General features: G+C 36.7%; 1 protein-coding gene across 1 annotated transcript in view; it reads right to left on the bottom strand.

The window, feature by feature from the left end:
- The window catches only part of Rok (Rho kinase), a 147,892-nt gene that overhangs the window by 1,091 nt on the left and 132,639 nt on the right, over nucleotides 1-14,162 (bottom strand). Inside the window, exons 36-37 of the mRNA XM_070091512.1 lie at nucleotides 13,265-13,356; nucleotides 1-4,579 (exon numbers count right to left, since the gene is read on the bottom strand). The exon at nucleotides 1-4,579 is cut by the window's left edge and continues 1,091 nt beyond it. Of these exons, the coding sequence (XP_069947613.1) occupies nucleotides 4,495-4,579; nucleotides 13,265-13,356 (177 nt within the window). The 3' untranslated portion in view covers nucleotides 1-4,494. The remainder of the gene's footprint in view (nucleotides 4,580-13,264; nucleotides 13,357-14,162) is intronic.

A 14,162-nucleotide genomic window follows, 5' to 3' on the forward strand; every position in this document is an offset into this window, starting at 1 on the left:
AAAGTTAAAAGGCAATGCAGTGTCCTGAAAGGTATAAAATCAAGAGGGCTGAGAAGCTGAGTGGTTGTCCCAAAAATAACTGAAGGGAGGGAGTAAAATAAAGAGGCTTTGAGGTTCAGGGGCTTGAGCATCTAACAGGCTTATGTGAGCATGTTACACAGGAGTGGATGCAGACGAGTGTTTTTTTAATGAACATGCTGGTGGAGTGTGATCAATGTAGCTATGAAGGAGTTCAGGGAAACCAGTTAGCTAGAATTGAATCCTGGAGGTGAAAAGGGTAGTGCCAGCATTTTGAAGGGGGGGGGGGTGAGGAAGCTGCAGTCTGAGGGATAATCTTATTGTGATGTCAACACACTTCTGGCAAGATGATGATTTAGTGGATATGTTTTCTTCTTTGGGTTATCCTGCCTTAGAAAGAAACAGCTGTTTCATTAACAAAAATAGCCTGAAGGTGATTTCCCTTAGTTCATTTCAACTCTTTAACCCAACAATAGTCATCCTAGAAGCCATCACAATCCTTCAACCCAACAATGGACCCATCTCTGGTGAAGGGAGGGATGTGGTGGGAGGGACAGTATATAATGACATCATCACTCCTCTCACACACACTTAGACCATATTATGCACTCATAAACCAGGGGTGTAACACCACTATGCCTCCATTACACAATGGACCCATTTCTGGTGAGTATATATTTTTTTTAAATTGAAAAAACAAGTAGGAACTGGATAGAGAATATTATTGTCCTGGTCCTCATTTCAAGGTTATAATATGGGCTTCTATGGGAGAATGTGATTCACTAAACACATTTTTCACTTAACAAGATATTCTTGGTCTCTAAGTTCAGTGGAGGTCCACTGTACTTTGCCATGAAAATATATAAAATAGTTCTTAAGATCATTGTCAAATTCACAGTGAGACTTTTCACAACAAAACAAGTTTAATGAACTATCATAATTTTTATCATCATTATAATTCAAGTAACATTTACTATAATGGTATACAATACTAAAAAGATGAGTAATTACACAAGCAACAGCTGGTTATCTCTATTTAAAGACATTTCATCAGGCAGTGACTTTTTCAATTCAATACAGGGGTGATATACAGAGAGAGAAGATGAGGTAATCAAGTCCCTCAATTTTCAAGAACTAAACTCATAATACAGTGGAAGATGAGGTATAATCAGTCCCTCAGCCTGGACACTGACATTCAGTAACTCAGACTTGATGACTCTTCAGATTCATCATGACTGTCTTCTATGTACAGTTCTGCAAGACCAAGGGACTGATTACCTCATCATCTTATGTCTTCATATATCTTTGTATTGAATAAAAAAAAAAATTGGCTGGCAAAACATCTTGAAATAGATACCCAGGTGTTGCACCTGTGTCTAATTCCTCATAATTCAAGTAAATTATAAATAATATGCATAGAAGTCATGCCAATTACTTGTTGCTGGCAGCCATTTCTTCAGTGTGATCAAATGTGTCTTCCTTTCATTTTGATATATAAAGCTTTCCAGACACCGAGCTTAAATTTTTTTCAATAAAACTGAAAGATTAATTTATAATAAATCAATCATAGGCCTAGAATCAATAATTATTAAGTTGATGGCTGTTTAATCAACTGAATGAAATTACACTGGTATTTTCTTAGAATGTGAAAGAATACACTAAGTTAAAAATAGGCAAGAATATTTTCACAACCTTTTTATGAATACCTGCATACTGCAAAATTTTAAATATTATAATTCAAAAATAAACATTAAAGACCTTCATAGGCCACTTTTTGGATTTAGTAAATATATTTTCCAGTTTTATTATAATTAATGAACATGATAATGTACTGCAAATTAATATTAATTTATTAAAAATAAATATTCTAAATAGCCTTTACCATGTAACACAGGCTACACATCACAATCTACTTTTTTTTTTAAATTTAAAGTAATACTCCCCCCTAAGGGGCATGCAACAATGCAAAATGAAAATAATCCTGCTTTTTCCTTCTCACAACTTCAATGTTAGTCTGCAACTCTGGAAAAATAAACACATAAGCAGTATAACGTGATCATTTATTGACAACGTTTCGCCCACACAGTGGGCTATATCAAGTCACAAACAGATCTGTTTGTGACTTGATAAAGTCCACTGTGTGGGTGAAACATTGTCAATAAAGGATCACATTATACTGCTTATGTGTTTATTTTTCCATTGTGTCGGTATTTTATACTATTTCCATCCAGTCTGCAACTCTGCTGGACATCCTAAATCATATAATTATTGCATCATGCATTAATACGTTGAATTTTAAAAAAAGTTTACCTCAACGGCCGTCTTGCACCCAGGCAGGGTTATGAACGTCAAATACAAAAATAGCAAACCTAACTGGAATACAATAGGAATATATTATGTATCTGTATGTTGTCAACCTCACATTTATGTACAGTTCATACCCAATCCTGTGCAAAACTTAGTTCTATATAAATTATTTAATAAATGAAAAAAAACGGGCAAATCACAACTAAGCACTACGTGTGTTGTATTATTGCACTGCTATCGTGGTACAGATGGCAACAAAACAACAAGGTTATTAGGCATTTCATAGGAACTATGAGTTCCATGGTTGAAGCACAAATCACTTCATGTAGTTTGATGTGACAAATCTGAATATTTACCTTATAATTTTTTTCTCCTCATTCACATGTGTAGCCTTTAAGTTTGCAAAGGGTTCATGAAATGGTGACTACATGTAACATACTATACCAAATAGAAAAATAAACAAGTGGAAAAAAGTCATTAGGCATATGTTACGAAAAAAAAAAATGCTATGTGATGCATCAAGAGACCCTTACTGGGTAAGTACATACTCAAGAAAACAGTAGAAGTGTAATTTACTGACGTATGTGGCCATCCTAAATCTTCTTTCAACAAACCGGCCGTATCCCACCGAGGCGGGGTGGCCCAAAAAGAAAAACAAAAGTTCCTCTTTTTAACTCTAGTAATGTATACAGGAGAAGAGGTTACTACCCCATGCTCCCGACATTTTAGTCGTCTCTTACAAAACGCATGGCTTACGGAGGAAGAATTCTGATCCTCAGTAATATAGGATATAATTTTACTATTAATTACTAGGCTGAACAATACTGGTATGGTATGACAGTCTGTTCCCATGATACAGCTTTTTTTTAACGTGTAAAAGAAATGGGGTAAACAAGTGAAAGTGCTTCTAAATTCTAATGTGTTCATCAGCACTTGTTTGAGGCTTCATTCCAGACTAGACCCTTGTGTTTGGGAGGAATGGTGAGTGAAAGCTTCATACAAGTCTCAAAGATAAAAATTTATGTTCTATGAATAGGTAATAAAAAATATGAAATGATAATCAACAGGGCATGAAAGAATATTAGGATTGAGATGGGTGGCACTAAATAAGTCCAAGACAGATTAGCTCTGACAGGTGAAAAATAACAAGCAGTACTCGAAAAGTTGACTCAGCAAAGTCCCATCTGAACTATCCACCCTAACTTTCAAGACTCACATCATGGAATCACTTGCATTTTGAACTTCTAGGTTATCATTATATTATAGCTATTCATAAAAATTGTCTATAAAAAATTCTGGTCTTTCTCAAATACAACTTGACTTCTGATTATGACATCACTCATTCACTCAAGACAACATTCACACAGGTCGGTATTTACAAAACCTGCTCAGTCACATAGTAGTTTAACATCAAGATGAGTTCAGCTTTTATTGAACTGTAGAGTTAATTTAAAGTTTAACAATGAGGATTAAAAATATTGGGGGACTGACACATCCAGTGAAATTTGTTAAGAGCACAAAACACCTTGAGTAAATTACTGAACTGTTGACTGCCTGCAGTTGAATGACACACTTCATGAATCACATGTACATCACAAATGCAATTTCTTTTTTTGCATTAACTTGCAACAGTCTGATGTGATAACGGACGAGAAAGGAGGTCAACTTATGTATGTATGTATACTGGAAGCATTAAGTGTTACACAAAATTAGAAACATACAAAATAAGGCTTTCTTGTACCAAAAACTCTTACTCATCTTCACCTACGAGCAATTCAGCAAAATATTACTGTAATAATTATGTCACTACCAAGACTTGTTCCTCAAGGAGAATCCAAGACATAAAATAATGTACATAATTTAATGGTACTAACTAGGACTTCATAAGGCACTTGTCCTTGATACACTAATATCTTGCTGGGCAAAATAAAATTCACTTTGCACAGTCATTTATATTCAGGTTGAGGTGATTATTACAATGACTCCACGACAATACCTTTATATTATTTGTTCATACAATTGTTATTTCTAGATTGTGGAGGGATTCAAATTTCCATTGGTCTAAACAGTACCAGAAATAAAAGTTTTTGATTTTATATTAAAGGCAATCCCACAGAGCCACCAAAAACTCCTCAAGGTGAGAAATGAGGTATTAGCCTTAAGACTGCTCTATTTTCTACTTAAGTTGGAGTTGGGAGGCAAAGTAGCAGATTTCTGTACAACAAATGGTCGATAAGATGATCTGGTTGACTCTCTGAAAAAAAAAAAAAAAGACAGCAATATAAGTTTTATTGCAGCTCAAAAGATATTACCTTTATGCATTTTACTTACTGTTAATATACAATTTCAAAAGGCAAAGCTAAATCACTATGTCATAAAAATAATTCAAATTACCTAGAAAATTCTATATAAAAATAACCTTCATAACATAGTTGTAAAGTATTTTACAGTATTATAGTATTTAAACTTGTTCAGAATAAATTTTGACAATTAAAAAGTTAATGAATCTACCATGAGGTGATGCTGACATTCAAATATTGTTGCATATTCAAAGGAACACTGAGTAAAACTCTTACACCCACTGCCTAAGTTGCTAATAAGAAATGATTTGCTATTTGTATCCTTTAAAATCTTGTGGCTATAATTTTTAGCCTAACTTTAAAAAAATCATATAAACCATCATAATACCACACACAGGACTGAAGAAAATGAGTAAATACTGGAAATTCCTTAACTTAAGATTGATAATGCTATGAGTAAATGATGAAAAAGAACAGTAGCTCTTTGCCTCATATGAAAGTGAATAAGTAATATGACAGAAAAAGTTTAAAGATTTTCATAAAAGTTTGTAATAAAATTTTAAAATACAGTTCTTTCAATTTCTATAATGCTACATTAAATAATCACATTATTCTTTACATACAAATATGCACAGGTATACACACAAATTAGATACGACCCAGTTTAGAGTATCCAACACGTACCTGGATTTTTTTTTTTTTTTTTTAACAAGGCGGCCGTTTCCCACAAAGGCAGGGTGACCCAAAAAGAAAGAAAAAACTTTCATCATCATTCAACATTTTCCCCATCACTCATACATAATCACTGTCTTTGCAGAGGAACTCAGATACGATAGCTTAGATGTCCCTCCAAACTGACAACATCCCAAACCCCTCCTTTAAAGTCCAGGCACTGTATTTCCCAATTCTAGGACTCAAGTCTGGCTAACCAGTTTCCCTGAATCCCTTCACAAAATATTACCCTGCTCACACTCCAACAGCACATCAGGTCCCAAAAACCATTCGTCTTCATTTGCTCCTATCTAACATGCTCACGCGTGCTTGCTGAAGTCCAAGTCCCTTGCCCACAAAACCTTTACCACCTCCCTCCAACTTTTTCAAGTACAACCCCTACCCTGCCTTCCATCCCCTACAGATTTATACATTTTCCAAGTCATTCTACTTTGTCCCATTCTCTCTAAATGACCAAAACATTTCAACAACCCCTCTTCTGCCCTCTGACTAATACTTTTAGTAACTCCACACCTCCTACTTCCACACTACGAATTTTCGGCATAATATTTACACCCCACATTGCCCTTAGACAGGACATCTAAACTGCCTTCAGCCGCCTCCTCGCTGCAGCATTCCCAACCCATGTTTCACACCCATATAAGTGTTGGTACCACTATACATTCCCTTCTTTGCCTCCATGGATAACGTTTTTTGTCTCCACAGATACCTCAGCGCACCACTCACCTTTTTCTCCTTCATCAGTTCTATAGTTAACCTCATCCTTCATAAACCTATCCACTGACCAGTCAACTCCCAACTATCTGAAAACATTCACTTCTTCTATACTCCTTCCCTCCAATATGATTAAATTTTTCGTTATCTAAATCTCTAAATTGTTTGACACCCTCATCATGTTACTCTTATCTATGTTCACTTTCAACTTTCTACCTTTACACACTCTCATCAACTAACCTTTGCAACTTTTCTTTAGAATCTCCCAAAAGCACAGTATCATCAGCAAAAAGTAACTGTGTCAACTCCCATTTTGTATTTGATTCCCCATAGTTAAATCCCATCCCTCTCCCCAACACCCTAGCATTTACTTGTTTTACAACCCCATCTATAAATTTATTAAACAACCATGGTGACATTACACATCCCTGTCTAAGACCTACATCTACCGGGAAGTAATCTCCCTCTCTCCCTATCAACCCTATCATATGCCTTTTCTAAATCCATAAATGCAATGAAAACTTCCCTACCTTTATCTAAATACTGTTCACATATATGCTTCAATGTAAACACTTGATCTACACATCTGAAATTCTTGTCTGTAAAACCCAAAGTGAAACTTGAGAAAGTACAAATAGTATTGCATTGCATTTCATGAAGAGCTAAACACATGTAGGTTATAAAACACAAGAACTAATGAAGGCTCAATCCTCTGTCAGCATTTAATGATGTTTAAGTTGGCTTGAAGACTTGAAAACCTGCCTTCTTCACAATCCCAGCTGCTGTTTCTGATTTTAAAATGCTGAATGTCCCAATTTAATATAAAATGAGAATATGTAAGATACTGGAAGGCAGAAAGGAGACAGAATAAGCAGAAACTTAAGTCAGTACTTTAAAGGTAAAACTGATAGGAAGTGAGCTTTAAAGTATATATTTAGGCAGAGCTAATGTACAGAAACAAGATAATAAAAGATAAAAATAATTTCATAGTGTATGTCATACCATAAATCCTACCTGTTTCCAGTTCCTCCAATTTAAAACACTCCCACAAACTGGATGCATGCTTTAGGGACAACTTCCCTTCCACCCCAGCTTTGTACACCTTTGTGGTCATCCTATTTTACTCCACCTTCTTTAATTGCTCAATCCACCTCAATAACCCCTTCTTACTTATTAATTATACCTCTGTAACCCCATACTATCTTATGTTCGAATTTCTATGCTTTGAATTCTTTAGAAAATATTCACATCACACATCACCCTCAAACATAAGATCTTCACTGTCTCTAGTCTTCACCTCACAGCAATATTTAAAGCCAATGCCTCACACCCATATATCAGTGTTGACACCACTATAATCTGATACATTACCTACTGAATATATAGTATAAAGTGTATGGTAGAAATATTATTGAAAAAACAGAGAAAGTAGGATTTCAAAGAAACATGCTGGAGGTGTAAAATAATCAAATGCTTGGGCATTTCGGAGAGGTGAGAGATTACAGCACAATGAATCTGTTACAAAGTGGGAGTTATCATACTTGCTCTTTACCAATGACAATGTTAATAACAAAAAAAAACAATACCGTGTCTGGAACGATACACAAATAACCCGCACATAGAAGAGTCAGACCGAAATGTTGTCGTAAGCTCCTCTCTTCTATGTGCGGGTTATTTGTGTAATGACAATGTTCTTTGGGGGGGGGGTCTGAAGAAAAGTTGTTGGATGAATTTGGAAGTGCATATAAAAGAATAAAATTAAAAGTGAACATAGAAAAGAGCATGATGATGAGAGCAACAAAAAACCTAGGCAATAGAAGACTCGATATCAGATTATGGAGGGAGTGTTGAGGAAATGAATGCATTAAGATATTTGGGAGTGGACATGTCAACAGATAAGTCTATAAAAGACAGGGTGAACCACAGGATGGACAAGGAATGAAAGGTAAGTTGTGTGTTTAGGCATCTGTGGACAGAAAGAATCTTATCTATGAAGGCAAAAAGGGAAATGTACCAGTGTGTAGTGATACCAACACTTTTACTTGGATGTGAAACACAGACTTTAAATGTTGCAGCAAGGAGGAAGCTGTAAGCAAGCAATGAAGAAGTCATGTTGAAGAGCAATGTTTTTTTTTTTTTTTTTTTTATTATCACACTGGCCGATTCCCACCAAAGCAGGGTGGCCCGAAAAAGAAAAACTTTCACCATCATTCACTCCATCACTGTCTTGCCAGAAGGGTGCTTTACACTACAGTTTTTAAACTGCAACATTAACACCCCTCCTTCAGAGTGCAGGCACTGTACTTCCCATCTCCAGGACTCAAGAGCAATGTGTTGTGTGAATATTATGCAGAAAATATGAAGCATAGAAGCAGAATAGGCCAACCAAGAGAGTGCATAAATTTGGGGCATAAAAAGGAGTAGCAGCAGTCATCTCAAGAAGAATTTGAGGGAAAAGTAAAGAGTTTGAGTTCTTCTTGACCTTGAGTATCCAGCAGGCTTGTGGGGGTTTGTTAGATCAAAGTGGTGACAAGTGGTTTTTAAGATTCTACATGCTGCTGGAATGTGAGCAATGAAACATTTACAAAGGGATTCATGGGAAACCAGTTTGCTGGACCCAAATCCTGGAAGTGGAGAAGTAGAGTGCTTACACTCAGAAGAAGGGGCTGCGGATATTTCAGTTTAGAAGGTCAATTTAACCCTTAAACTGTCAAAACGTAGATCTACGTCCACGTGCAGGGGGCTCCGAATGTAGATCTACTTTTTTTTTTTTACATGCTTTCAAATGGGGAAAATCAAGGTCGGAGCGCTACGCATGCGAACGTAGATCTACATGTGGACAGTTTAAGGGTTAACTGTAATGTATATGTACTTCTGGCAAGAATACTGCTGAACAAATGATAATGAATGTTTCACATTTCTGGAGTCACCTTACTTTGCATGGACACTGCTCATGCAGTAAAACAATTACAGGAAAGCTAAATGAAGTAAAAAATAATGACTAGGCATGTTAGTTCTATAAGCTTCAATTCTAGCATAACTACCAAAATTATGTAAGCTATGTTCAGTCCTGTGTGCGCCTGTGCAAAGCTTGCATATAAATAAAAGATACAGAGCTATATAAAAATGAAAACCTATGTTAAAGCTTACATAAGTGTTGACTGATCACTGTGCTATCTAAGTGCAGCAAAACAAACACTTATACATTATGAGTGCAAAACAAAGTTACAGTCATGTTTCAGGTGCATTAATTATTTTTTCCACATATGAGACTTCTTGCTACACTCCAATTGTTCTAACAAACATGGCAATTGTATTTGGCTATATCTCTAATTGTGGGAATCTAATATGAACAGCCAGCAAATTTGGTGCATTATTAGGTTATAGATGAATTCAACATTAATTATCCTACACCTTCAAACTACAATATTTAAATACAAATCCCAACAGAACTTACAATCTGTCAGATGAGAAAGACTAAGTACATAAGAGTGCAAAGATGAAATTTATGTAAGATATTAATCAGATCAATTGGAGTGTCAGAAATCATTTTTTTTAAACTGATCATGGCTATTTTTCTTCCTCCCATCAAGTATGAAAGATAAACAGTAAGGAAGAGCCATAAAATTCAGCATTAACACCAGTTACAAAAAGCTTGCCTCCACCACTGCTGCTGCCAAATGCAGATATGGAAAGGCAGCAACATTATTCTCACATTCACTAAATGAAGAGCTCAACTGAGATTCTTATGGAAAAGCTTAACAAGCAGAATCCATTTAGGGAAAAAGTAAGCTAATACTGCATAATCCATTAAATCCAGATTCCTTTTAATGAGCTGCATGGAATCTGGTGAAATACAAAAACATGTAGGAGCATTCTCCTCTCTTATCATTTACTCCTTGTACTGTATCTCAAGATGCAGGAAAAACAGTTTGCAAGGCAAGTTTTACTTGAACAATTAATATTCTTTTCAATATTATCAATTGTTGCTGCTCTGCTATACAATGCTCACTGAAACCTTACAAGCACTGAGTTCTGGTACATCAAATGTTAACTGAATTTTTATGGCAAGCCCACTTCTAAAGAAAACCTGGTAACCTGAAAAACATGCACTGGTGTAACCCATCACCTCAGACACATGTGGACACCACATATTAGATAATTTACTTTTGTTTTACACTATAAACTGTTAGGAGTGCAAGGGGCAGATGAACTAATAACTCAAGTTAGGAGGAAGGTAAGTAGTCAGATACTCAATTCTGCATTCCAAACAACAGGAAAATTATCTTAGGTATTTTATTTGTTTGTAGTAAGATTATTATGTAACATTCATAGATAATTATAGATTAAGATTATTATTTGTTTTGTAATAATTATAAATTAGATAAAACCAATAGAGGAGCAAGCTTAGGGAGGGACCAGCAAAACAGGTCTTCCACTGTTTTTAAAATATGTCTAAGCTGTGTTTGAATGGCAGTAAAGCAATATGTGGAGTGCTTGTTGTGCTGTGTATAACAATGAAAAGCAAACCTTGGCAGCAAACTCATGTGTAAATACTTCCTCATTTACTTGCTGTCTGAAGCTGCTTAGTCCTAAAGGATTTTACATTCTGCAAAAACCACAACCAAATCAACAAAAATTAACACAAAGGCAACATGCTGATTAAGAGGCCAATTTTTTGTAACTAACTAAGCATTTTAAGAACTATTATAAACTGCTGTTAGGGAAATACTCCTCACTTCCTTTTCTTGGTGGATATATTCCAGTCTAACTTCAAAGAAAATAATATAAAAGAAAATAAAAAATTATTTCAATCTGTTAACTGTAAAAATTATCTGTTAACACTTGGATTCTTTTTCTTGTAGTCAAACTTAGAAATAAAATATTAATGACAATACTAAAGACATAATATTTAGCTCTGGGGAAGGTTTATTTGATGGGAAGATGGAGAGGAAAGAAAAGAGGAAGAAGGGGAAAAGAAGGAAATTGAGGATGGAAGAGGCAATGGGGAGGGGAGAGGGAAGGGGAGAGAAGAGAACAAAAAGGAAAGGGGGAGAAGAGAAGGCAGGAAAGAGGGAAAAGAAGGGGAAAGGAGAAAACAGAAGGGGAGAAAAGGGAAGGGGAGAGGAGGAGGGGGGGAGGGGAGAAGAGAAAGAAGGGAAGGGGAGAGGAGAATGAAGGGAGAGGAGAAAGAAGGGAAGGGAGAGGAGAAAGAATGGAAGGAGAGAAGGAAGGGGAGAAGAGAGAGATGGGAAGAAGAGGGAGCTAAAGAGGGGAGAGAAGATAGGAGGAAGAGGGGATGAGAAAACAGGTGAGGGATAAAAGGAGAGGGATTGAGAGAGAGAGGCTGGGAGGGGGAAAAAATGGGTGCAGAGAAATGGGTGGGAAGGGAGGGGGAGAAGGGAGAGGAGGGGAGAGAAGGGAGGGGGGAGGAGGGGGGAAGGGAGGGAGAGGAAGAAGAGGGAGAGAGAAGAAGGGAGGGGGAGAGAGGAAGGGAGGGAGAAAGAAGGGAGGGGGGGAGGAGGGGGGAGAGAAGGGAGGGAGAGAGAAGAAGGGAGGGGGAGAGAGGAAGGTAGGGAGAGAAGGGAGGGGGGAGGGAGAGAGAAGAAGGGAGGGGGAGAGAGGAAGGGAGGGAGAAAGAAGGGAGGGGGAGATAAGGGAGGGGGAGAGAAGAAGGGCGGGAAGAAGCAGGGAAGAAAAAAGAAAGAAAAGAAAAAAAATCAGAATATACACTACACAAACAACTTGTGCTTAGATAAGGAAAACTTATCACAAAGTTTGGGTCCAACTTGGACCACAGACAGAAAGGGGAGAGAAGGAATTGGAGGGGGTGGGAGAAAAGAAAAAGGGAAAGTCAAGAGAAAGGGTTAAGAGAAAAGAAGAGTTAATAGGAGAGTGGAGGGGTGATAGGGTTTAAACTTGTTTGACAAATCAATAAAGGGAAAATATTTGAGTTTCCAGTTCTTTCTTTCATCGCTTTTTGATCAAATGTATCATTGAAAACAAAAAAGAATGAGCTTGCTCGAAATTTATATAACTTGGAATACCCCCAGCCCCCTGAAGCTCAGATTTTCTTTAAATATTGTGTTTTTGTAATACAGTGCTATATTGTACTATACTTAAGTCTACTGTAATCTAGTCATCTTGCTTGTATTTGTTTTTTGTGTTAAGTCACACGATGGGTGGGATTACATAAAATAATGATAATTTCTTTCCTTTTCTGGTATACACTAAGCAGAGGATAGATGTTATGTTGTCTTCTCTCACCTGAGTTTGTTTAACATGAAGCACAAAACTCATCAACACATTGAGAAGAATACGAATCACAATAATGTGGTTGGATTAATTAACTCATAATGGTTCAGGTTGGGCTAATAATACCCTCTAATGATTTATCTCTGGTTTGTGCACATTGAGAAATTTAGTTGGCATAGTGGTTACATTTGCCAAAATAAACGGAACAAAAGATCCCCAAATATATGCTTCCAAAATGACCATTAAAGCACTACAATGCTGAATTTCAATAGGCACCATTCTCAAATTATTTTTTAAAAAAGAAAACACAAAATAAAGCAGGCCAAATATCTTGGCATCCATACTAAGGATACACGAAACCAAAATAAACAGACAGATGCACACCTGTGTCCTAGAGATTCACAATTAACAGAGATGCACACTTGGGTCCCAGGGATTATCTGACATATGGTAGTAATTGCACATCAGGATATTAACAAATGCAAGTGACTGAAAGAAGTGGAAGTAGATTCAGATGAAGGACCAGAAGTAAGAAGTAATGTTATAACTGAAGGGTGTTTGAAGAACAAATTTGGATGGCAGGAAAGAGTTTTCCTGTGTAATTTACTTGAACCATATTCTAGGACTAGCCTACTAAATAAGAGAAACTGCTTTTCAAATTAACTTATAAAAATGATGCTATGTGTAAAAATATATAAGCAAATACTGAGAACTCTTGAAGAAAAAATATAACTGTGTAATTTGCATACTGAAACTACTAGTTACTAAAATATTTAACTGAAAGCAAAAACTACTTCTATTTCTTAAATATAATTGGCTCATTTAAAGGTTTTGTTGGTAGTTAAAAAGTGTTAATATGTTTACTGGATTGAATTCTTCTGCTTGGCAGTAGTAAAGAATTCATTCAGTGAAAAATGACTGTCAGCTCTGACACTGACCTTGGGGAAACTTTGGCACCGTCAGGGCCGCCAGCATTATTGGCTTTGTACCCTGACTTTTGAATTTTCTTGGACAACCGTGAGACCCAGTTCTGTAAAAAAAAAAAAAAAATGAAAACATTATTTCACAACTAAACTCTCGCATCTGCGAGCCTCTGGCAAGACAGTGTAAATGATGGTGAAGGTGTTTCTTTTTCAAGTCATCTTGCTTAGGTGGGAGATGCCAGAATAAAAAAAAAATTAAGCAAAGTAAAACAGTCTATATAGGTAGTAGGTAGTAGACAGCAACCGCCCAGGGAGGTACTACTGTCCTGCCAAGTGACTGTAAAATGGAAACCTGTAATTGTTTTACATGATGGTAGAATTGCTGGTGCCTTTTTTTTGTCTCATAAACATGCAAGGTTTCAGGTACTCCTTGCTACTTCTACTTACACTTAGGTCACACTAAACATGCATGTACAAGCATATATATACACACACACCCTCTGAGTTTTCTTCTATTTTTCTTACTAGTTCTTGTAGTGGAGGGAAGGTGAGGTAGGGGTGGGCCAAGGAAAGGTTGGAGGGAGGGGGTAAAGGAGGTTTTGTGTGTGAGGGGCTTGCAGTTCCAGCAAGTGTGCATGAGCATGTTAGATAGGAGCAAATGGAGACAAATGGTTTTTAGGACTTGATGTGCTGTTGGAGTGTAAGCAAGGTAACATTTACGAAGGGATTAAGGGAAACCGGCAGGCCGGACTTGATTCCTGTAGATGGGAAGTACAGTGGTGGTACTCTGAAGGAGGGGTGTTAATGTTGCAGTTTTATAACTGTAGTGTAAGCATGCCTCTGGCAAGACAGTGATGGAGTGAATGATGATGAAAGTTTCTTTTTTCGGGTCACCCTGCCTCGGTGGGAAACG

Source organism: Cherax quadricarinatus, chromosome 35, assembly GCF_038502225.1.
Source record: "Cherax quadricarinatus isolate ZL_2023a chromosome 35, ASM3850222v1, whole genome shotgun sequence".
Lineage (NCBI taxonomy): Eukaryota > Metazoa > Arthropoda > Malacostraca > Decapoda > Parastacidae > Cherax > Cherax quadricarinatus.